The following is a 26,411-nucleotide window of genomic DNA, read 5'->3' as shown; positions in this document are numbered from 1 at the left end:
TGTATTCAAAACGTACTACTGTGATTAGCTGTGAGCACTGCTGGCACTGCTCAATCTTGTCTGACATCCAACTGGGGGAGTTCATGAGTTGTTAAAATGGTGCAATTCACATAAAAATGTCTTGTTTTCTATAATATTCTCTCTTTAAAATCAAATCTGAACACCTTACACTGCTCTGTATTGCCAAATATCAGCCCTGACTAAGCTTTGGATTAGGGTTTTTCCCTACGATTGCCTAGATTGTCAAATACAGTTTACTGTAAATCAGCTGAATAATCCTTTAGTGTGTACCTACCCTTAGATGTTGGAGAAGAAGGCTTGACCTCAAGCTCACTGCTTCAAATCATCACACAGTCTTGGAAAATGTGAACAGGGAAAATGAAGGAGAAACATGAAAACCACCAAGATGCCCTCGGGCAACGTATTTATCCCCAAACTGCTCCATAAGAGCTCCTCAGTGGCCAATGATTATAAGACTTGTTTCACTGGCAGCTTTAACATTCAGGGGAATGTGTGTGAGTGTGTGTGTGTGTGTGTGTGTGTGTGTGTGTGTGTGTGTGTGTGTGTGTGTGTGTGTGTGCATGTGTGTGTGTGTGTGTGTGTGTGTGTGTGTGTGTGTGTGTGTATCTGTGAAAGTCAAGAAGAGAACTGCTGAGAAAAAAACATTAGAGCTTAAGAGCATTAGATGAGTTTGTTACTTTGTATCCACAAGGTGAGCAGGGCTAAACTGGACTTCTTATTTATCTCAGCTTAGGATTTTATTATACAGACTTCTATTTTCCTTGTAAGTGCCTCAAAGATGGTCCTTAAATGAAAAGCCAGCAGTGAGTGCAGGGAGTACAAATACTACCAATAATTTCGAAATAAGTCAGAGTAAGTGTGAGAAAATGACACTATGGCTTTTATTTGCTGAGCCCAGAGAACAAGATCTCATCATTTTGAGAGGCCCCTATTATTTCATTAATTGATCCCTGTAATACCTTCCAAGTTTGTATCAGTGATCTTTTTCCCCCCGTTTTGGAGAACAATGAGAGTTTTGAATAGCTGCAGTTTTCAGTATTCGTATTGGAAGTGGGAGCTATCCATATGTGTATGCCTAAACAGTTCATAATACATGATGTTTCCACTGAAGAACCTATACTCTGCCAGTGTCCTGCAAATTAACATAATCTACTCCTCTCTAAGAGCATCATAAACACACACATATCAATGCACTCAACTAAGTTAGATATATGCTAGATCTTCCAATCTGTATCGTACTGTCTGTTACGACATGATTTATAGTGGTGACTGGCACATAGCAGAGTGAGTCAACCACACCATCTGCCCTTGCCTACCTCACCTCTGCCAGCAGCATGCCTGTGTCTAGCTGTCTGTACCCTCTCCTCGCTTGCTGTGCCCACGCTTCATCAGCACTCCTCCCAGGAGTGATGGATGGCCTGTCCATAGTTCCCAATGACTAAAACCGGCTTTTTCCAGACCACCTCGTTTCTCCAATATTATTAAATTCCTTCCCATCACCCTTCCTCTGACTCACCCCAGGCCGTCGTCACAACCATGACCACTTCTCTAGCCCTACGGCACAATGGTCAGCACCATTTATGGCACTTGATAAATTGCTCTACGTCATTTTCTCATATCTTCAGTTTAAGCCCTTCCTTCTGTTCTGTATCCAGACCAAAACTTTAACCTCATTCCCTTAAATTGTAACTTCAACTCCTTCTATCAACTCATCAAATATCTTAGTTATCAACCTTTGTAATTTTATGCTTAGCAGATGCTTGATTTAAAAAATTTTGCATTTAAAACATGCTGTGAAACTTTTCCAAATTCAGCTAGACACAAGGCTATCACAAGACTAACAGACAATATACTGTAAAGCCTCTAATCCACCTAATTTCATCATCTGTGGACAGCAAAGGGAAACCCATATGTGGTACTAAACACTGTCACCTAACAGAGCCAATGAAACCACTAAAATGATAAACATACAGAAATGATTCTCTTTCTCAGTACTTGTATTTTTGTGTGTAACTATTTGTATGTTTGTATAAATGTGAGTATGCATGTTCGTGGCATGAAGGAGGACGTTCCAAACACATTGGGGAAAAAAACAGATATCTTTATAAAACTGTCTGATGATTAACAAGCCAACAGACAAACTCACTTCATATCATATTGTTCAAATATATACAGATAGAAAAAGTACATCAACTCAGGCTTGTTATTGAGTTTTTCTACCTGTGTAGACCTCGGCCTCCGAAGGATCCTCCACTCGTTTATGCTGGATGATGTAGTCGGAAACTTTGCAGCCAATCAGAGGCTCCACATCCATCCACTCCAGGGCCACCATTGTGCTTGAGGGCTCCAGGTAAGGGGCTAGGCGCAAACTGATGGAAGCAACATAGAGAGGACAAGGTTTAACACATGGAAATAAAATAAATATCAACAATGAGATCAAAGGTTACCACAAACGTCTGTTGCCCTCATTTGGAATTTTAAATTAAACTGTGTGTGCAAAGTATGGACCTAAACCCATGGATAAGTAGGAATCCCATGTGGTCATTGTTATGTTAAAGTAGAGACTGTCACACCTCTACATATACAGTATATCATTGGACAACAGGATGGCAAACAGCAGCTTTGAACAAAACAGCATTCCGATGCCACCTGTTCTCCAGAAGTGTTCCCTGTGCAGTTTTTCCTCTTTAATCCTTCAAAAGAGATAAAAGACCAATATTTCCATTGTGCCTGCCCTCCAGCTGTGTCTTTGACAATGGCTGAGAGAGGTAGGTTATCCCTCTTTCATAAAAAGCATGCCAATCGGTTTCATCCTCACAGACAATATTAAGTACAGCAGGTTTTTACTGGCCTTAGACTCCAGCTGGCCAGAGTTGGAGATTTGGCTGCTGCAGCAACTCTTCACTTTCGTGCCAGCAAGCATGGGCCCAGGGAAAGCCTGACCAAAACTCTGGTTGTGGCACCATGCCCGTCCTCTCCAATTCCACAACCACAATCCACAAACAAAACAATACGAAAACCGCCATAAAAGCATTTCAAACTACTTGTGCAATACTTGTGCAACATATTTTTGGTAAAGTATTGCAAAAGAGTTAAAGGGTAACTACCGTTTCTTTGCAACCTGGACCTTATTTTGCTATGTTTTTGTGTCTAAGTGACTGATAGGAACAACAATCTTTGAAACTGGTCCAGTATTAAGCGAGATCGCTGCAGTTGGCAGCGGCGAAACAAGCTACAATGTAAGTTAATAGGGCAATTGTCTAGCTTGTATTTACCTTCACAAAAGTGCTCGGATTAATATTCTAAGTGTCTGACAACATTATGGAAAGGATCCCTTCAGAGATAGACCTTTAAAACCTATTTGAGACCTTTCTGTTTAACCAGAAACAGCTCTGCAGTTGCTAGCGCTAAACCCACCAGACTCCATTTAAAAAAGCAATACTTTTAGTGTGTATAGAGCCAACATATATTCACACATAAATTGGTTAACTATGTGTTTATTTCAACCAAAACTAGAGTTGTTATGGTTGGAAAAGTGGAAAGACGACCCAAAACGGCTTTTCATAGTTTTATTTAGTTTTTCTCGACTTTGAATGAAGTGTATTTTACGATGCTAAAATTACTGTTTATTTACATGGAAATGTTCCGTTCGCTAAACCCACCAGACTGGTGGGTTACGCAATTTCACGGATGTTTTTATGTTTAAAAAAAGGATATTACTCTTTAACAGAAAGGTCGACCTCCTTAGAAATCCTTTCCATAATTTTGTCAGACACTTAGAATATTAATCTGAGCCTGTCAGTGGCAAAACAAGCATTTTTGTAAAGGTAAATACAAGCTGGACAATTGCCCTATTAACTTACATTGTTTCGCCGCTGCCAACTCGAAGTTGAAAAAAACGGTAGTTACCCTTTAAGACCAATCTCTGCACAAGGTCCATTTAGTATATTATAGTTTAATATTTTGTGGAGTTTTTGATCATATCACATATTCTTTATCAGCATATGGAGTTTGCCCATTTTTTGTAGAATTGTATGTATTGTAACACTATGTCTTCAAGTCAACAGTAACAGTGTTGGACGGGGAGGCGATATATACTTTTTCCCGTGAAATATGGAATCGATTTTTTTTTCACAAACACTCCAAAATGCTTATTTGTATTATTAGAATTGGATCCATTTGCTCCAATCAAATCTGAAAAGTCATAAAGAGATGAATCAGTAAATTATTTTTATTCCATTTATTTATATCCGTCTGTCTGTTAGTTTGTCTAATTGATGGGTAACACCTGTCCAATTGACAATGCCACTGAAATCTAACCATGTTGTTAGTACTATTATTTGTGTTAATGTCCCCTTGTTGTACACTCATCTTTAGTGTTGTTTAAATGTGGACAAAGGTAGAGATTTACATTTAATTGGTCCACAATCAAAAAAAATAATCTAAATTGGCTTAGATTGGCTAGCCTCTCTGCCATTAAATTTGTTACAGCGTTACCGACACATGGTGTGGAATTCATGAAATCTAGAAAGCAAAAATTATGCAAAACTAACAAACTAAAACAGTTGGTTATAGTTAGTATTTAAATTATTTTATTGTAGCCTTATCATCTGAATTCTTGTCCTTTCAACTTCCTGTTTCTCTTTAAAAGTTCTTAGGGCAACAATAGTTGGGGTGGATGACTCAAGAGTCTTATAAGGACACCTTGAATGAAAGCATGTTCTGTTCAGAGGGGTGTAAGGGCTGACTGACAGCTATTAGAACTTGGGACTGTGCTTATGTCTACAATTTTCTCAAGTGTCCAAGGAGTCAGTGGAGACAGGTATGTGTGTGCATGTCCATGTGCATATGTGAGTGTGCCTACGATGCATCAGTGCATCTTGTGCAAGAATTCCTAGGTGCCACGGTGTCACCTCACACTTACATTGGCTGCCTGAGGGGACTGCAGTTAGGCAGGCCATCTTTGCTGAAGGCACTCAGGTCACAGCGACACCAGTTATCAATGACATCGCCCTTTCCAGCACACCAGTATGAGCTCATTGTGGCGCTCTTGAAGGCCTGTAAAGGTTAACAGGTGAGAGAAATGCAATTATCTCTCAGAACATGCGCTCCCAGTCCATCTATGCTAACCCCACCCCCATCCCGACCACCCTCTTCACCAGTGCTCTCCATATCTCAGCACACACACCTCCTTGTACTCTTCTGTTCATATGATGACTCCCCATTGACTAAATTAATTTTCTTTTCCCCATCCCTTAAAATTAACCATCAACACTAATGTATCAAACCTCGGCCTTACCATGATGGAGGGATGAGGACTGTCCAGAATGTACTATCTCTGAATGTCTAGAACTTCAACTTCTAACAAAGATAGAAGTACAGGTACACACGCACACACCCACACACATACACACAGAGTGACCTTTTCATACCACCGTTCCAATTACCGGAAGGCAGGAACATCTCACTAACATCGACAAGCTTACACTGTGATATCATAGATGTACTGTGACTTTTATGACAGAGGTGTGAAAGCTATGACACTCCCCACCTCCTCCATTCTATGTGATGTTTGTGTGGGGATCTGTCTGTGTCGATGTCGGCCTGTCTGTGAAGGAGATAGGGGAGAGGGAGGGGAGGAGCGGAGGTGGGGGGTTGCTAGGAGATGACATCATCTCCTAACATCTCCTTGTGCTGCTTCATTAACGGGTGAAAGAAAAATCTAAGGCAGAAGCTCAGTCATCCTTTTAAAAGGCAGCAAAATGCCAATATAACCGTCAAAGCAATAAAGTATAATGTCAGGGCTTTCCCTAAAGCCACGGGCATGATAGAGAGTGAGTTCAAGGGAGTTCGCAAGCACTGTGACTCCCCCTGTCACACTATGGATCAATGGAGCACTCAGTTATTTATGGGCTCTAACTGGTTGGCAGTGCTGCTTCATTCAGACTTTGGAGATGTGCTTGATCATGGTCACACAAATAGGACACTGGAAACATGCAGAAACATTATCACTGGTACCAGGCATCTAAAAAAAAAGCAGAGAGAAGCCACTCCTTTGTTCCAATACACCATGACATTTACTTATCCGAAAGCAAAAGGAACTGATGAGACCACACACATCTTTAAGACAACTGCAAACATGCAGCATGTACACGTGGGAACATAGATAACATGCATATATACACAGACAGTGCAGTGCATCTGCAGTGTGTTGATTAATGGAAGTGACATTTGAGATGACTTTGGGTATAGTCCTGACCAGAAAGGCAGACTACGTGGCCACAAAACAGTCAGGGTATGCACTCAGAAGCTGATGTTAGCATTTCCACAACACAACATTGTTAGCTGTAAAGGAGGCTCAACAGTCTTTCATGGGAACTGACTTCTTCCAATACCACTTGCTTTCACTCAAGGCATAGGATCTTGAGAGTGAAAGTGACCTAAATGAGCAGCAGAGTAAGAAAGAGTGGGAAAAAAGAGGCTGGAGAAACCAGAGGAAATAGAACAGAAAAGAGTAACAAGGGTGTGAAAAAAAGGAGACTCTTAAATCTCAAAGCATGTGGGACAGGATCAGGATCCTTCAGCAGTGAAGGCATTCCCATGTTTTTATCCTGCAATACAAGCCCCTCTAAATGAGTGTGCTGAATGAGCAATTATTATAGAGGGTAGGCAAGCACTGTAATCAATGGCCATATAATAACCCCCTGGAAAACCAAAAAGGGGAAAAAGGTAATTACATTTCTCCCCCCTTGCCTGAACCCATGTGGCTAACTGCTGCCAGAAAACAACAGCAGCAGGGGTCTTGCCACCTCATGTCAATAGGAAGCACGCCACAGACAAAGGCAACAAGAAAAACATGGACTCAAGGTCTATGCACGCACACAGACTAGACAAATATGAGAAATGAGAAATAACCTCCGCTGCTAGGGGCAAAAGAGAGAAAGACCACAGGACCGCCATGCGTTTACCACCACCAGATTCCTAGAAAAACCCCATATGTGTCTGCACGCTTGATTGCATGGCTGCACATGTGAAAAATAGACAAAGCGATTACCCCCATGTTTATGTTTGAAGAGTAATGCAAGCCAGTCTCCACTGGATAAACAGGGAATCTAATTGTGGTTTAGAAAATACGGTGGGGGGTTGGGTGGCGGGCACAGGAGGTAAAGCAGAGATGCGGATTTAGAGAAAAGCAAGAAAATGTGATAGCTAATACATGTAAAGTGATAATATGTCAAATGGGTGGCCGTGAAGACAGCAATATGTCTGGCTGGTGCAAGTGAAAAAACAGACACATTGAGAGGCACAGGAAAGAGTACTTCTGTGTTCAATGCAGAGATAAGTCATAGCTGAAAAGAGGAGGATACCCTATACTGTATGGATTAACCACAGATCATGCATTTCCCAGAACACTACAGTATAGATCCATATACATTCTGTGATGGCCAGATAGAGTTAAGAAACAAACCTTATCCATTATGCTTTATATTATAAAAGCAAGTGTTTTTACAAAGATTGTCCTATCTGAGCATTGACTGTAACAGTGTAAGACAGTTTTTGTGTGGTCATGACAGATTTGCTTTCAGGAACTGGCGGTACCGCTATGGTTACAATAACACATGGTTCTACCGTTTCACAAATATGCCACAATTCATCTCCATTGACCTTATCGATACTGAACAAATTGAGCTGAAATGTAATCACCCCCTGCTTATAGAAGACAAGACCAGCAAAGCAAGGCCACTAAGCATCAGCAACAACTCCAGCCGCAAATTCCAAGCCTTGACATCATCTCTAGACCCTGCAGACTCACTGGCACCAAAATACTATTTGGACCTTTCACTTTCGAAGAAGCCAGTCGTGATTTACAAGAAGGCAAAGAAGGGCCATTGTGACCTCTTTAATGTATTAATCTGTTTGTCTAGTCTAAACTGACCATATTACTGTCCGTCTTCAGAGGCTAATACACGACAACACTGGCCAGCTGGCCCACAGTATTGATTTATAAGATGATCACCAGTGGTGGTAAAGAGTCTTAGTCAGTACGCTCGGGACACCATCAATTGTGACCTAAGTGTATGTCTGTGTGTGTGTGTGTGTGTGTGTGTGTGTGTGTGTGTGTGTGTGTGTGTGTGTGTGTGTGTGTGTGTGTGTGTGTGTGTGTGTGTGTGTGTGTGTGTGCCCCTGTGAATAAGTTTAAGTAGCCTTTTCAATCATTCAGGGCTAATGGTGTTAACAAAGGAACCAATAGGCTGCTTCTAGGAACCTTATCAGAAGTAGTATTTCCAGGAAATTGGACACTGGAGGCGGCTGGAGGGTTGGTTCACCCAGAGGTTGAACCCTCCATGTCACTGGAGGACCTTCAAACAGCAGGTATTGTTTTTATGTGCCAACTCTGTCTGAGGACAGTCTAAGCTATTTCGACCTTTTCAGCAAAGTACATTGACTTGTTTGTTAGTGTGCAATCTTATTAGGATAATTGTCAATGCTGTCTTTGACCCATTCATTGCCAGGGGGCTGTTTTGATTAAGTATTTCTTTGTGATAAAAGTCTTTTCTTTGTGATAGGAAAGAGGGATTTAGTGTCAGTGTGGTCAAATTGTTGTTAAACTACCACTGATGTAATTAGTACTTTGTGGACCAAATGTTGGCTACAACATACTACTCAGTTGCCAGTTTATCAGGTGCACTAACTAATGCAATCTAATACAACAGCCCTGAAATTCATCCTACCATCAGAAAAGGTATAATGTGGTGTTATTCTGGCAGGTGTTTCAATTATTCTGTCCACACCATTTATATCAATGAGGGTAGGTTAAATAACAGAAACACCTCTCTGTATAATGCAATACTTTTCAACAGCAACACAAACTACATCTTCCAAAATGACAATACAGTTGAAGCAATGCCTCTCTAAAACAGTTTCAACAACATTGAACATTATAATAGTTTTAGCTTGGTGTAACTAATAAACTGGCAGTTGAGAGTAGTATATACTGGCCATAGAGAGTTTATATGAATCTGTTTAATATTATATAGGAGTGTGCACTCTCCTTGGTACTGAAGTGATGTTCCTGGGATCAAAACTTGCATTTTTTCCTTCTGATGTGTGCATTAGATTATAAGACCTGCTTGATTTATCTGTGTGGCAGACTACTGCCCAAAGTTGACAGCTACATTCAAAGTGTTGCTCTTTGAATGTTTTTCTTTCTATTCTTAAATTACTTTAATGAGAAAATGCTAGTTGCAAGTTAATGGGAAACTAGACATACTTTGCATTGTTCAATCTGCATATTGTCATGGTTAAGAAGGTCCCCTAAAGCAAGCTCCCTCCACCCATTGCAAATATAACTGCCCTGCTCTTGTGGGTAATGCTGCTATCTCTTTTATTTCGGTGCAAATATGCTGTTGCTCTTTTGCTTCTGTGCCCCCTCCTACCCCCCACTGAAAATGTTCTCAACACACCTCTAGGAGGGGCTGCAGAAGTGCGTTACGATGAGAGCATGACAGCGGCCACTCGGCAAGATATAAAGCATTCTGACCCATTAGACTCACAACCAATTTGTTCAAAAGGTTTGCCATAATTCATTCACAGCATCACAGGACATAGGACCACTGGCAAGCTCCACAGGCGTTAGCTTATTTATTTATCCACTGAGGTATTTATTTTCTGGCACTAAAACAGGGGAGTATCTGTGTGTGTATTTGCGTGCACACAACAGGCCTGTAAGCAAGACCACCTTAGTTGAAGTCCAAGACCGGTTCCAGTCAAATTCAAGTCAAGACCAGGTTTAAAGCAAGCCAATCGCAGGAACAGAGCAAATTAAAAAGTTATTAATACCAAGACAGTGAGGGAGTAAACTTCAAACTTCAAAAGATAATCTTATATGCACCCCATTATTTAGCCATGCAGATATAGCTTGTTTGCTAAAGTTTTAGGATAAAATTACAATCCATAAAAATACAATAGAGGTGAATGGAATTTTATTTGTTGTGTTAACGGAAAACAGAAACGTGACACTTAAAAACTTAAAACGTCTTTTCAGAAAAAAGTGTCCCCATGACTCTGCAGCATCCACAGACCTCACTAAGCACTTTTCATTGGACGTTCTTCCTTTAGCAGCTGTTGGACAATGAGGCCTGTGGATAAATCTACGAGCGGCATCGTTTGTGTAAAGAGATTTTGCGGTTTTATTTTTTAAATGTCACGTTTCAGTGCTGTGAGCTCCACACACTAAACCTTCATTATATTCAGGTGGAGGCAACTATATCAGGGATATATCAACTCTTCAAAATAAAACTACCAACATGGATGAATAGATTTGCTCTATTTGGGTACACCAACCATTTAACATGTTTTTAGGAAATACTCCAATCCGATCAGCCAATATGGATATACCTGTCTCAAGTTATAATTTTTCCCCAAATTTTTTACTATCATTGGTAATGTCAGTACTGGGGACATGTAAAAAGAAATACTTTATTCCACATTCACCTCTTTGACAAAGCCACAAAGAGCAAGCTATTTCTAGTGTTTCATTCTGTGTCTTTGTAGTCCTGGTGGTGGTCTTTTCAAGGAAGGGGTAATTATTAGGGGTCCAAGCCCAAGGCTGTAGGAACCGCGGTAGTGAAGCTACGCCGTTCACACAGCAGGGCTGTGGAACCCTATTGTTAGGGGTCCAAGCCTGAGTCTGGAAGAACCCGGCAGTAGCAAAGCTAAGGACCTCAGGCGCAACAATTGACCCACTTCCACCACTAGGTGCCGCTATAGCAGAAAAAACACATTTGGCCCTATAACTCCCACACCGTACATTCAAAAACCATATATCCACGCATTCCCTGGATCCAACTGAATCACGTGATATAGGCCACGCCCATTTGCGCCTAGACTTTTATGCGTGAAAAATCGCAATTTATCAAAAACCTACTTTCAATCTCCTCCTAGACCGTGCAGTCGATTGGCACAAAACTTGGCAGGTAGCATCTCCAGATTGGCCTGACAAAAACTTATTTAAAGAATTTTGATTGGATAAAAATTGCGCATATTACGCACAAACTAATTTGTGTAGTTAACTATGAAAACACCAACTTTGCCATATCTCGGCCAAAATAAATGCTTTGCCATGACCCTCCGAAGGTCCCCCATGCGTTTTACGAAAATTGGTCACTAGAGGGCGCTACAAGTACAAAAAGTTTATATCTCATGAACGGCTCATCCGATTTTTACAAAATTTGGAGGGTACCATCTAGGGCCACTCCAGATGGCCACCCCTATAGTGGGGTACTGATTGGTCAAAGTGGGTGTTTATACATTGCACACTAGAAAACCTTAAATTGACGTGTTCTTTGAATCGCGCTGAATCACATGACATAGATTACCCCCAATTCCGCTAAAAAGTTTTTTAGCAATATCGCGCAATGTGCAAAACCAACTTTTTCGAACTCCTCCTAGGCCGTGCGACCGATCTGCACAAAACCTGGTATATAGCATCTCCAGATGGAGCTGACCAAAAGTTATCAAAAGAAGGTTACTACGTTAAAATATGTGCAATTTACGACCAAACAAATCTTCCTAGCTAGCTAACAAAACACAAACTTTATCATATCTCGGCCAAATTAAATACTATCAGCAGTAATCTTAAGATTATCTTTCCACATAGCACTATGATACTCTCTACCAAATTTGGCTAAAATTGGCCAATAGATGGCACTATAATCAGCGTTTATGTGTTTTGGCTGATAACTCAATGCATGCAAATGGGACATTTGTGATTGAAACTGAAACATGAAACTTGTGATGCTTGTTCGATGCCGCTCTGAGGCTCTGTACCAAATTTTGCGAAGATCGGCCATTAGGGGGCGCTATAGTCAACATAGACTAGTTTTGTCCCTTTTACTCAATCACTGTTAATGGGATATTTGCAATGGCAATGTACCACAGACTGGCTCACACTTCTCGATATTTCCTGACGTTTCCCTCCCCACCGTTACGCTTTGGATCCCGCTTTCGCGTGCTCCCCGGGTTGTCGGGGGCGACATGCGCCGGGAGGCTTGGACCCCTTCATAACTGCTTGCAGTTCTAGTTTCACATTGTAACCAAATCCCCCTCTGGCTTAATAATGAGGAGATTGATGTGAAACGGACATGACATGTCCTGTCAAACAGTCAGGCCACAGCCAGGCAGCGGCCAATGAAAGATGCAAGTAGCAGAGAAAGGAGGGAGGAAGGAGGCCAAAGAAAGAGTTACAAGTCAATGTAAACCCGGTATTGGTCATACACAGACACATTCATACAAATAGGTATACACATATAGGTACTGTATGACCTCAGTACATCTAATCATAATCTGGACAACTAAGCCTCTATTTTGATGGCTTCAGGGGGTTTAAGGTAACTTCATCTCTGAGAAAGCTTTTGCAACATGGCAGCTGTCTTCTCAGATAGACCCAGCCAAGTAGAAAGATAGTCTCAAGCAAAGGCGTGTGTGAGAAAGACACACACACAAAGACAGAGAGAAAAAGACAGAATGAGCGGCTGTGTGTGTTTGTGTGTGTGTGTGTGTGTGTGTGTGTGTGTGTGTGTGTGTGTGTGTGTGTGTGTGTGTGTGTGTGTGTGTGTGTGTGTGTGGAGGGGCAGGTTGTTGTGTCGCTCGTCTCTAATGCAATATACGTATGTGCCTTCCAGACTAGCAGCAGCAGTTACGGCCAAGAGAAGAAGAGAAAGAGGAAAAGGGGAGCCGAATGATGGACTCCCCTCCTTCCCAAGAGGTCGATGACATTAATAAGAAGCTAATAATCCTGCCTCAAGCTACCTCAGAAGGGCTTGCCAGAGATATCCACTGCAGTCTACCCCTTCTTCTCTTCCTCATACATCTCACTCTCTACATCCCCAGAAGGCCAGGGGTTGGGTAGGGGGAGAGAGAAGGATGGATAGCAATGTGTTTGGAAGAGAGGGAAAAAAGACATTTTGCTCTTCCTCACATTTAGCTATCGATGAGGTCCACTAGGGATTGTCTGATATTGATTGTGGCTTCTTTTCTTTGGGGCTGTGGTGCTTGTTATGGGCAGCACGTACAGGGGGCTTTGTTGCGTGAATGTGCGTGTGTGAGTGCATATATATATGTGTGTGTGTGTGTGTGTGTGTGTGTGTGTGTGTGTGTGTGTGTGTGTGTGTGTGTGTGTGTGTGTTAGTCTTCTTGCCTCTGGTATTGTTGTTGCCTGCAGTAATTACAGAAGGTAAGGTAATTAGATGCTTGATTGGGGGGATTGTGAACCAGTCTGCTCCCTATGGCGTGTGTGTGTGTGTGTGTGTGTGTGTGTGTGTGTGTGTGTGTGTGTGTGTGTGTGTGTTTGGTGTGAGTCACCTGCAAACAGCTCTGCGTTGGCTTACACACGCACAGAGAAGACATGTAATGGATGTCAGGTAGCAAGACAATGTCAAGACGAAGCCCAAACAGAGTAAAATGTGGTAAACTAAATGTCAAATGAAGCCAGGGCCCCCCTCCTACTACCTTATGGAATATAAACCAGATATGATTAACTTTTCACTGCACAAACATCCAAAGACTTTTCATACAGGATAAATCATAAACACAACATGTAGCCATTAAGCTAATATTACATTCAGCTGTGTATGTTTGTTTAGACACATACACACGTATAAATCTCACACATATACACATTGACTTCCCCACAAGAGGAGAAAAACATGATGTCATCTTTTTATGCCCTCCGTATTACAGTGCTCATTTCCAAGTTTCAAAGCTAACCAACTAATGCCACCTAGAGGTGATTTGTTACAACTGACTCAGTTAAAACACTTCAGGACAATGGATATGTACAGTATGAAAGGATTACGCCACCACCACATGGAATGAGATTGTCTATAAATAAAACATACTGAACAATTTACATATTCCTCCTACACTTGCAGAACAGATTGCACCTTTTGTCACAGGGCAGCACAACATATGTGTTCATTGCCTCACATTTACAATAAACTTCTGTTTACAGAAGTGGTAGTATAATCACATGCCAACCAATTGTAATTGGTCTAATAATAAATTGACATAGTTTATATCCGTATAAATTAATACTTTAATTTATAAGAGATCCAGGCTTCAATGACAATATGTAGATTTATATTTCTCTAATTCAGAAATACTGTTCATGTTATAATAAACTTAATTCCTGGATGTGTTTTTATTTATTTATTAAAAATGATCTTTATTCTTCCAACTCCAGTGGGTATGTGGACGCATCATATCTCTTGACTTGATTCTCTTTGTCATTCTCTGGTTTTATGGTTACTTTTTGAGCCTCTCCCTCTTTTTCTACAGACACATCTATATGCACACACACACAATTTCCAACCCCCATGCTGCTTTCTCACCTCTTTGGTGACGTTGTCTTGGACCAGGCTATAGAGGGGCACCACGCGGCTGACTTCCAGCAGCACAGGGATGGGGGAAGGCTGCTCTCCACTCCTGCTGTTACCGGTGCGGCCTCTCCCTGACACTCCTCCCATCACGGCCTGGTGATGGCACAGGTGGCATCCAGCTGGACAGCTTCCCTTCTCCTCGCAGCGGATCTCCACACCATTTACCATGTCGTCAGACAACAGCTGGCTCTTCTGCAATGCCGACAGGTAGCTGATGAAGGGAACTGACTTCAGCTCATGCCGCCCACCTCCGCCAACCCCCTGGTTTGTTGCCTCTGGAGGGGGAGGTCAGGAGAGGAAGGGAGAGTTAGGTAGCCATGTCTTTCACTTTCATAAGTTTTCTTTCCAAATTGTAAAAACATTCTCCTCTTTCCTAACTTTCTCTCTTCTTTATTTCCAAAAAACAATATATGAATCATCACTTGGGGTAGCAAAGCACATTCACAGTCCTGCAGTTGCATAAAGTGTCCACATCTGGATTTACTTTTACTTGCTGCCAAGGAAAAGAAGAAGAAGAAAAAAAACTAATCCCTATACTGTCATCAGCTTTTAAGACAAAGACAAAGGATGAATGAGAGGAAGGGTGTCACTGGCTTCTTCTCCCGAGTGTCAATTACCACTGTGATATTCTCACTGGAGTTAGGGGGATTCTTTCTCAGAGAAAACAACACACTATGCAAAAAGAAGAGGCAGCGACAGAAGCAGGAGAGGAGCAGAAACAGGAGGAATGCTTCTTGGGTGTTGAGTGTTTCATTTGGAGGGTACATCAGCCCACATGTTACAGTGGAGCAGATTTGCCATCTGTGCTGATGTGGCAGATATGCTTTTGTGTCTATTTGCTTTACAAGAACCGAGGACACATGAGTTTTCCAAATGAATGATAAGGTGTTCTTTGTAGTAACAAAAAGTGTGTTAAAGTTGGAATTACCGAGACATGATTCATCATCAGTCAGTGCAAACCACAATGAATTATAAATGCATATCTGCAAATGTATATTACTTAAGTGTAGGTTGTCAGAGTATTGAGTAACCTACACCCTATGCAGTTTAATGAAACTTTTCTTGTCCTAATGTAAAAAACACCATCAGCCCCAGACACGAGAGTATACAAATGTGCAAATGGATGGATGGATAGAGGAAATTACCAATGCATACAGTATTACATAAGCGCAACAACATATACACGCACAGACCAAGAAAAACGACAGCTGTAAAAGCCATTGACATTATTCAAGGTGGGGTAATTAGAACTAATTAGGGTATTTAAATTTAAAGGGTAATTAGGTATTTTAAATTACTTATTCCTGTTAACCATTTTAATGACAGTAAAATCAAACATCCTTCAAACTATTGTCAATGGCAAAAAGACAACATACAGTGCATTAACCCAAATGTGTTTGTCTGAGAGACTGAGAGAACCAAGCATACATGTGTCTACATGTGCAATTTTACTTGGACTCCTGTAATATCAACAATGTGAAGTAAGTTAACCCAAGACACGCAAAAGGGTGTGTAATCTTTCAACCATTCATTTCTAATACACAAACACATGCCAACACATGTGCTTTACCAGCATGCATTTAAGAGCTTAGAGAAAAACAAAACATGGGTGGGGACGTTTCCAAGGACTATTTTATAAATATTTGCAGGAGAAAAATCACATAGGTGTGAAGTTGATGTGACATTTCAACCATGCAAATAAAGCATGAAAAAAATATTTAATTTCAACATATCTCACATGGCTTTTCAATTTCAAACCAAGTAATAGAGACCAAAAGGCCCTGATGTGCCCATGACATCAAAAAGGTAACAAGCATAAATCATTTGATTACAGAGCATGCAACACTGTACAAAGTATGTGTTATGTTAAAGTTAAAACCCTAATAATAAAATAGTGAGCAATTTGACTTTGCATTAATAATTAACATGTGCAAAAACAGGACGGAAGTATAGCTAATAGGCTTGACTTAACAACCAAGCTGTAGGGAAAATTCACTGCTGCTTGGGGAGCGTGCTGTGGTTATGAGTCCAGTGGAGATTCTGGTAACGGAGATACTTAACATAATTATCTAACAAATAAAATACATACAATAGTCATTGGTAAAAAAAGAAAGAAAAAAAGTGTAATATTGAAATTGTACATGTAAACTTCACCTCAGGTCAGTGAAACTTCCAAATCCCTAGAAAGAAAAGCAAGGACATGAACCTGCTGTGGTTTTGTGTGTGAGAGAGAATTGAGTCTGTACATACATTTTCTCTATTTATGTATGTCTGCAGTTTACTCCCTGTGTGTGTCTGCAAGACACTGGCAAGCAGTGGAAAAGGTGGGTGGTAACTTCATGTTCAACAGTAGGTAAACAGGCTCAAGGGGTGGCCCAGGAGTCCAATTACATGCACTTCTTGAGGCAACACAGACACAGAAAAGAGCTGTTGTCACCCAGCTCTCACAATAAAGCCCTGTAGAGTAGCTCAGGTAGGCTGTGGCTAGCCAATCTAATCGACTCTCATCCCCTTTTACTCATTTCACCCCAGATTACAATTGTTTACATATATGTAAACAAGTGCATTTGATAAAAGATTTGGCACTGTTACATATTGGTAGAGAATATAAAATATGGTAATGTGATTTTCAGAGCTAGCTGACATTTATAGTGAACAGGGTATTTCTTCCTGCATCTTTCCCACCTATTCTTTATTTACTTTTGGCTTTTACAACTTCTTGTTTTCTTTAAGAGTCCTTAATGTCTTGTTTTGAGATTGGTAGCACATTGCTGTAGCATATAATTTCAATCTGGGATCACTAAAGTACTTTGTGTCTGTTTATTTGTGTCAGTGCAATGTACAGTTTCACTGACATCTGACCAACGGTGACACCCTTCACAAGGATAAATCAAATAGGACCACATGTATTTCTGTGCAGTTAAAGAAGTGGCCTTTCATTTAGCCTTTTTATAAACTATGACATCTCTTTGCTGTGTGGCATGAATGTGATGCTTGTGCAACACTTGTTTGTCATCAAACATAGTGAAGAGATAAATGGAGTGAATTTCCTAGCCATTGATCTTGCACTGCCTTTGTTAATTAAAATGTCTTTGTAGACTGGTTGCAGTATAATTACTCATGAGGGACACATCCCCTCTGGCCAGGGTTATGTTGCCCAGGCAACAACAGCAAAGGTGTTGGATATCTTCCAAAGCAATTTAATACAGATGTTGTTACTGTTGGCATTGATGTTTTTGCTTTATTAAAACAGCTGCTAGTGCTACATGTACCACAGTCCTATGATTTTAACAGACCCTTGTTATCTACAGTAGCTCATATACACTATTCATTTTACAGTCTTACACAATATGCACTAAATTGTGCATCTGTGTGTGAGTTGTACTTTGTCTACAGAGTACCATTCCAATTAAACTTTATTTGCTGTATGAATTATTTGAACAGAAGTTACTCTACAATGGTTTGTTAATAGCAGACCAAAACACAATAACATTTATTAAATATGTTAAATGACAATCAAAATGCATTTCTTTAAAACCTATTTGTTGTGCTTGACCAAATAAAAGCAGACATTTTCTTATGGTCCTAATCCCCACATTTACTGTTCCACAGAGGTGTTGCATGGACATCTTGTAGAAGATGTATTCTGCCATCTAGTGGTCTCTTTCTATAATTACGTGTGTCTAAAACCTGAAACATGTCACAACATCTGGACATTTTTAAATGCAGTTGTAGCCTTTGGGCAGTACTTCAGGTTCTCTCTGTGAGACTTATTTTCTTAGTTACAGGCCTGTTTACTTGTTCACTCAAGTTAACTAATCATTTGTTCTTTAAAGGAAAAACTGGTACAATAATAGTGCCTTCCTGCTTAACATTAAAATGACAGTGGTCATTTTATACTGTATATTACTATATTACTATATACTATATTTGATACTGTAATTACAGTATATTTATAAGTGTTGAACAAATTGCAGTATTGCTGGGAGAATTATTTAGAACAGGCACTGCGCATGAAAATAAAGAATAATAATAAAAACACTTAGCCTGAAAAACTGGTTTTTCAAGGTAAATAAAAGGTATTCTGCTTTTGTTGGAAGTCAAATATCAGAAAATCCCACGGACTGCATGGGAATGCATCGAGAGTGTACCATCAGGACCCTGGTATATGCCCTAGCACAGCAGCCAATCAAAACAACCGTCACGCACAGAGCTGTGCGTATTGCGTATCATTGCGTAAATGACGTCGTCAACACTGCAGTCAGTCTCTCACTAGCAGCTGCAGTAGCAAAACCACAGCTCGCCCATCAAAATCTCTGAACTTCCAGTTCCAACCAGCTAACATAGAAGAAAAGGTAACATTTTAAAGCAGAAAATTCAAGAGAAACATTAGGACGAGCCGCACATGTTATTTCCGAAAGCACTTTTATTTAAAGCCCTGTGGTAATGTTGAATAACATTGTCGCGTTGTGTCAAGGGACAGCGTTAACGTTTGTTGTTGTCAGGAGGCCTCCGATTTACTGTCTAAAATGAGAGAATTATCAATGTAATTCGTTAGTAAGCCTGGACTGCAAAGTCAACCTATTTTTAAGCATCAATAGAGCACGATCGTGCCCTTAGATATAACGTTGACCTAGTTAGCTTGCTTATTACATTGCTTGTAATTATTTGCGTAAAACGATCGTGTGTTAAATAACAACAAATCAACAATTAGCTTACCTGCTACTATCACTATAGCCTTATCCTGGAAGCGTATTTTCTTTAACACCAAGATGATGTAGTAAGTTGTAACTAATGTTAGCACTACCTTGTCAATAACACATGTTAACCTTAGGTAACGTTAGTTGTCGTCAGTGAATGGTTTCCTATTTAACTGGTCACCAAATAAGTAATTTTCGCTATATGTTTATGTCAGCTACACTGCGACAACAGTATACTTTGAAACAGAGAAGAGCTAGCTTGCTGTGCTAGTTACATAACTGCCAATCAAATAACCTGCACATTAGCCAACTAGGTGTGTGGTACTGTTTTGCACTGTATCATTTATTGTCTCAAAGTCACAGTGAAGCGTCAGATGAGCATCAGACTTACTTCTGTAATTTGAGCATCAATTTTCTATGCTACAAAATACTGCTGCATGCAATATAATATACAATTGTGATGGATCAGAAATGTAACGTCATATAGTTATTTCCTCACTTGAGTTAGTTACATTGTGTTTTACTCTTAGTAGAATTTCACACAGAATAAAATATGAATTCCTTAAGAAGTCCTTTTTTGTTATACTCACTCAAGGAAAGGACCATAATGGAGGCAGCATCTTCCCAGCTGGACCCAGATCTAATAAGGGAGGTTCTTGAATGCCCTATCTGCCTGGAGACCTACAACCAGGATCAAATGAGACCCAAACTCCTGCAGTGTGGTCACACAGTGTGCCGGCAGTGTCTAGAGAAGCTATTGGCTAATACTATAAATGGTGTGCGCTGCCCCTTCTGTAGCAAGGTGTCCCGTATGAGCAGTATCTCCCAATTGGCCGATAATCTGACTGTGCTCAAGATCCTAGATTGTACTACATCCTGCAGTGCTGCCACTGCTGCTCTAATGTGCAAGTCCTGCTGCAACCGCCTACCACGACAGTACTGCCATGATTGTGCTACAGTCCTCTGTGAGCTCTGTAAAGGGGAGGGCCACCTGCATCAAGGCCATTCAGTCCAGCCGATTAGGGTGGCTGCTGAACAGCGTCGTAAAGAACTAGGTGGCAAGCTGACTTCTCTGCGTGATGTTATGAGCGATATTCAGAAGAAAAAGACAGCTATTGAAAACATCTCTAAGTCCTTGAGACTAAAGTACCAGGCAGTGCAGCAGGACTATACTTCAGCTGAGCTACGTCTTCAAGAGGAACTCAGCAGGTCTCGAAAGACATTCACAGCTTCCATGGCAGAAGTGGAAAAGCTTAATGGGCAAGTCCTGGAGGAGCAGACGTATCTCCTCAACATTGCAGAGGTAAAAGTGGTGTCACGCTGTGATTATCTGAGAATGCTGGTGAGGCAGAGCGATATTGCTTTGCTAAAGGATGATGGCGAAGGTAATGATGATGAAGAGCTGGATTTGAGGAGCAGCTTGCCCATCATGTTTCAGCTGCAAGAGCCAGAGCTGGTCAGAACAGAGCACTCTAAGCCTGTAGAAGTGGGCCAAGTGACCACAAATACTTACACTGTCAATACAGAGGATGAGGAGAGCGGTTTGGAGATAGCACTTGAGGGTTATGTAGAGAGTGAAGCTGGGGCAATAGGGGCTACAGGTGGTGGAAGGGGGGCTCCATTGGATCATTACCGAGACATTGACATGGTTGCAGCTGTAGAGGATGCGGCATGTGGTTCACCAGGCAGCTTTAAGTCAAAGTCTATGGATGCAGGTGGGGGATCACCTGCAGGAGCTGGGGCAAGTGCAGGGCCGGCAGTCTGCCATTTTGTGAAGAAGATGGGCTGCAAGGGAACGCTACCTGGCATGTTCAATTTACCAGTCAGCATCTGTGTAGCACAACAAGGTGAGGTCCTGGTGGCTGACCGTGGCAACTACCGCATCCAGATCTTTAATCGCAAAGGTTTCCAGCGTGAAATCCGCCGCAATGCCAGTAGCATCGACAACTTTGTCCTGAGCTTCCTTGGGGCTGATCTGCCTAACCTCATCCCCTTATCCATTGCTATCACTCCTCAAGGCCTGATTGGGGTCACTGACAACTATGATAACTCGGTTAAAGTCTACACTATGGATGGACACTGTGTGGCTTGCCATAAGAACCAGCTGATTAAACCCTGGGGCATTACTGCCATGCCATCAGGACAGTTTGTGGTGTCAGATGTGGAAGGTGGCAAGCTGTGGTGTATCGCAGTGGACCGCAATCTAGGTGTGGTCAGCTACAATCGATTGTGCTCTGCTGTGCGGCCAAAGTTTGTGACATGTGATGCGGCTGGAACAGTCTATTTCACCCAGGGCCTAGCCCTGAACTTTGAAAAACGTCACAATGAGCCCCACCTGGAAGGTGGCTTCTCTATTGGCTCAGTGGATGCAGACGGCCAGCTAGGCAAGCAGCTCAGCCATTTCTTCTCAGAGACGGAGGACTTCCGTTGTATCACTGGCATGTGTGTGGATGTCAATGGGGATTTGCTGGTAACAGACAGTGGCAGGAAAGAAATCCTCCAGTTTCCCAAAGAGGGTGGATTCAAAATTCTTATCCATGAAGGGCTGACCTGCCCTGTAGGAGTGGCCACCACCCAGAAAGGACAACTACTTGTGCTGGATTGTTGGGACCACTGTGTCAAAGTCTACACATACATTCAGAGGAGACACTCCTCCACTTCCTAGAGGACCAATCCAGTCTTTCTGCACATGAGAGGTTTAGTAGGTATGTGTTGGTAGGTGTGTATGAAAATTTGGAAAAGGTTATCTGTCACAAGTCTCACTCCAGCATTCATTGAGTTAATACATTAATGTTCTAGTCAATTTGGTTTAGTTTAAAATCCACTGCATTTTAATTGAATACCTCAAATTAAAAATATGCTACTTAAGCTGCCTTGTACCTGATTATTGGAACGGATCACAACACTAAAAACAGACCTTGCAATACTTTTACATCAAAGAATACTGGCACAAGTTTTGCATTAAAATAAGCGAAAGAAGCCATTGACGTCAAAGCTAATGCGGGCACAAAGTATAGACGATTCCCTTCCTCTGTTTTACTGCTATATCCACCATTTAGCCTCACTGTGTGTGATGCATGGCTTTCACTGATCTGGCTCAGATTTGCAAAAGAGAAACTGGACGAAAAAGAGCTGGAAATTAACATGTATTTACATATAAAATTAAGCATACCAAGGCTTTTGGCCTGTGAAGCACTTTATTATTGACACAACACTGTTTCCTAGGTTTTAGTAGCACAGACTAACATTGATCTTGCTGAATGCAGCTTCCAGCTTTAGCATTTAGTAACATTCAGAGAACATCAGCACTTTTACGTTTCTCTGCCATGTTTCATTCATAAAATAGTGATGCTGTGGCGGCAGGAAAAACGAGGATGATAGCAGCTGACCTGATGACAGCAAGGGTCCCAGGTTAAGAGGTCCCGGAGGTTTGGCCTACTAAGTAGCCTGCCTACAATTTTAAGCGAGAACAAAAATATATAGTTTTTATACAGACTTTTGTATACATTATGTATTCTAGTGTATTATCATAATTTGTTTAACGTGCAAATAATTTTTTTTCCTCAACCTCAAACCAGATAAAGACTTGCGCACCCCCTGTGACCTTTGCCGCCCCCCTGAGGGGATCCCGGACCCCAGGTAGGGAACCACTGACCTACAGGATAGAGGGTTGAACAACAACATGATAGGCTGTGGAGGAAAGCTGGGTAATATGGGGCAATGGTGAAATGTCATTTACTGGGGTTGTGTGGGTTAAATGCAGTCAGAATTATGGTTACAGATGTTTAATTTGTAGACCACATTAGTAGCACATCAGCCTAATGACTTTTTCAGAGCAAATGTTCACTGAAATCTAGGGCTGAAACGATTCCTCGAATAATTCGATTACAAAAAATCCTCGAAGCAAAATTCTTTGCCTCGAAGCTTCGTTAAATCAATGTAATTAAGGTTGTACAGCTTGTGTTTCCGCACGGAGGATAATTACTAGCGCACAACAGGTTGACGCTTCTGTGGACATAAGACTGACGGCCCAGATTACAAATGAAGGAAGACGAAAATAGCGAGGGTCTAAGAGAAGAGACAGGCGAGAGAAAACGACAGAAAGTTTGGGATCATTTTAAGCTGCAAACATGCTACTACATCGTCTTTGTAGAAAACATCCAGTCTACTCATCCATTCCACGGAGCGAACCCGACACAAGGTAATAAACGTCTGCTGCTCTCGTCCACCGCGCTGTTTTACACAACTAGCCTACAGCATGCTACTCTGCAAATAGCGATGTTTTACCAACAAGCTAAAACGAGAGCTGTTGGTTTGTAGACTGACTGTTTATTAGTTTGCTACTAATCTTTGGAAACTTAGCTGCTGCCGGAGACAAACCGGCTCCTCCCCCCAGCATGGCTACTTAATATTCACGTGAATGACGTCATTATGCCGGTGATGTCTGCATCCTTTCTTCTTTCTCCTCACTGTATATTAGGCTTCTGAAAATGTGTCCCCCAGAACAGTGTAGTTGAATAGCCCTGCTGTAAGCTTTGTACAGTCACATTTACCCTCTGGTGAGTGAACAGCTCTTTTGCATATCCAGTGCAAAGAGCCAGAGGCAAGAAGGGGAAGGGGGTGAAAAATAGTAACATTTGGGCCACCAAAAAATTGGAAACCTGTCTTTTGTGTATATACATTTTTTTTAGTAAACAGCAATAATAAATATTTATTATAGCTGTTTACTAAGTATTTCTTATCCGATTACTCGATTAATCAATGGAATAATCGGTAGAATACTTGATTACTAAAATAATCGATAGCTGCAGCCCTACTCAAATCTACTGTCTGATCATCAAACCCTTTTCCCTGTATGTTATTTCATTCATCGCTCTCCTAGTGACATCCAAGCCACAGCCTTACTTATGTCACTAGGCGGCAGGTTGAGGTAACCATCTGCAAGATAATATTATTGTCATCTGCCCCGGACCCTATTCTAGCTGCTCTACTCAGTCATACATACAGTATCACTACAATTCAGATGCTACATCCCCTTCTGCTTGCCATTTATTTAACCTGCACCATTAAAGTTAGCTTTGATCACAAAACACAGTAGCTCCTACTTCTCAGACAGAACTGTGTCCATTATGATTAGGTTCCAGATGACCTTTGTAACCTGGAAGGCTCTTAAAATGTCAAGGCTCTGTTCTTACCTATTCCAGACGGGCTTACCTTCTGGTATCATCTATAAATGACTTTTTGTTACAGTATCAAAATAACCAACACTGAAAAGCTCCCAGACCACATTAAAGGTCCCATGGTATGAACATTTCACTTTATGAGGTTTTTTAACATTAATGTGAGTTCCCCCAGCCTGCCTATGGTCCCCCAGTGGCTAGAAATGGCGATGGGTGTAAACCGAGCCCTGGGTATCCTGCTCTGCCTTTGAGAAAATGAAAGCTCAGATGGTCCAATCTGGAAGGTTACCTCCCCTTTCTCTGCTTTGCCCACCCAGAGAATTTGGCCCACCCATGAGAGAGAGAGACATCATGGCTTTCAAATGAGCAAAGTGGCAGTTGGTCAAGGCCACACCCCCACCCTCCACCTTGCCCCCCCCCTCTCTCCTACTCAATAGCTACAGACACAGAAATGGCACATCCTAAGGAAAGCTCATTGTGGGACTGGCTCTAGTGGCTGTAATTCTGCACCAAGGCTGAATTTCGGGAAAGAGACTTAAGATACAGTATTAGGGGACCACTAAGGCCTATATAAAAGCATCCAAAGAGCACCATGTCATGGGACCTTTAAGCGTTAGGGGTACAGCAGGCATCTACAACTTGAATGTGTTTACAAACTTTGTTCAAACCTGCCTTTTATTCCAGAGAACTTCTTCCATGCCATTGTTTCCTCACGCCTGGCCTGTGGTTACACAAATGTTTTTCGGGATCACTGGCAGGAGTGTTCAGAATAGCACTGCTAGGATAATAATGATTGAATAACTCCAGCATCACACACCAGACCTGGCTTTGTTACACTGGGATGTTGGATCTGTGTTGCTAAGCCCCCCCCCCCCCAGGATTTTATTCAACACTACCCAACTTGCAACCTGGGTTCTCCAGTGTTGGCAGATACGGTAAAGACAACAGCTTTATACAGTCTTTTGCAAGTTTGTGGTAGTCAATATTAAATTCATCTATATCCGCATGCATTTCATTTATTATTTTATTATGTAGCTTTACTGGATTTCATAGTCCATATTAAGCATTAGAAATGTAATGCTTTCAGGTAAAATAACAATAAAATACACCTTTTAATCAAAATATTTAGTGGCCTAAATTTTGTGAATTAAGTTAATCATTGAAACCCGCCCATGTATGTAACGTATCCTATGTCCATAAATACATAAGTAGTAAATATGCGTTCCCGCCAATATCTATCTTCCAGTCCATATATGCTCATAAGAGCATATCACATACTGACTCAGTTTCAGCCTTAAAAGTATTTCACAAAGCTGACCATAACTCTGCACCTGGAGCCCTATTAAACAGCAACATACAAATACACCTATCTAAGAATCAAACATTATCATAAACAATAAGTGTTTGTAGTATTTCTACATAAAGTGATAAGGAGTAGAAAATAAGTAGAACTGATTTTAAGTATCAAGTAAAGTCTGTCACAGTCATTTCCCCATGCTTTTTTATTTGACATGATGTATTTGTTTTATTGTTAGGCCATGTTATATCAACACTAAACCAATAGATTTTAATTCAAGATCGTCTCAGCTGCATGTCAACCTTGCCATAAAAACATTTATATTCAGTGCTTTCACTTTATACATGGTCACTAGAAGTAGTTATCATTAGAGAATAATCACAATTTACAGTGACAGAAAAATGCATAAAATGCCAGAAAAAAATCAAGTGTCCTTGTGTCAGTGTGCTACACCATCGCACCATCTGTTTTATTGCATTATTAGAGAAGTTATTTCCTTGCATACTTCTTCAAAGTGTATTAATTTGTACCATTGGATCGAAATACTACAATGTGTCAATGAACCAAACTCCATGTGTTATGTCCTGTGGATTTTACAATGTGTTGAACACAGTACAGACATCCTTGTCTAGTCAAATTCATGTTTGTATTGTTGATTATCTAGGTGCAATAAACATTTATGAACAACTTAAATATCAGTAGCAGTTTTTTCTTCATACCATTCTAACATTTGTGTTCTCAATGTATCAAAATTTTCAGTTTTCTGTGTGACCAT

General features: G+C 41.1%; 2 protein-coding genes across 6 annotated transcripts in view; one reads left to right on the top strand and one right to left on the bottom strand.

Moving 5' to 3' along the window:
* Positions 1-26,411, bottom strand: part of astn2 (astrotactin 2) — a 314,654-nt gene that overhangs the window by 35,410 nt on the left and 252,833 nt on the right. The window contains exons 17-19 of the mRNA XM_078271027.1: positions 14,412-14,734; positions 4,946-5,079; positions 2,242-2,390 (exon numbers count right to left, since the gene is read on the bottom strand). Coding sequence (XP_078127153.1) covers positions 2,242-2,390; positions 4,946-5,079; positions 14,412-14,734 — 606 coding nt within the window. The remainder of the gene's footprint in view (positions 1-2,241; positions 2,391-4,945; positions 5,080-14,411; positions 14,735-26,411) is intronic.
* Positions 18,726-26,329, top strand: trim32 (tripartite motif containing 32). 5 transcript variants are annotated; one of them, XR_013503193.1, is made up of 4 exons: positions 18,726-18,814; positions 19,755-21,864; positions 22,738-22,798; positions 25,024-26,329. XR_013503193.1 is itself a non-coding variant. In XM_078271030.1 (3 exons), the coding sequence occupies exon 2, from the start codon at positions 19,767-19,769 to the stop codon at positions 21,822-21,824; it is 2,058 nt and encodes a 685-aa protein (XP_078127156.1). In that variant the 5' UTR covers positions 18,726-18,814; positions 19,755-19,766; the 3' UTR covers positions 21,825-21,864; positions 22,738-26,329. The 5 variants fall into 5 exon arrangements, 3 of the variants coding, with proteins under 3 accessions (XP_078127156.1, XP_078127154.1, XP_078127155.1); XR_013503192.1 differs by having other exon boundaries at positions 19,755-22,798; XM_078271030.1 differs by having other exon boundaries at positions 22,738-26,329.

The sequence above is a fragment of the Sander vitreus genome, chromosome 16 (genome assembly GCF_031162955.1).
Source record: "Sander vitreus isolate 19-12246 chromosome 16, sanVit1, whole genome shotgun sequence".
In the NCBI taxonomy this organism is placed as follows: domain Eukaryota; kingdom Metazoa; phylum Chordata; class Actinopteri; order Perciformes; family Percidae; genus Sander; species Sander vitreus.
The sequence above is the reverse complement of the archived record's forward strand: the minus strand, read 5'-3'. Positions and strand labels throughout refer to the sequence as shown.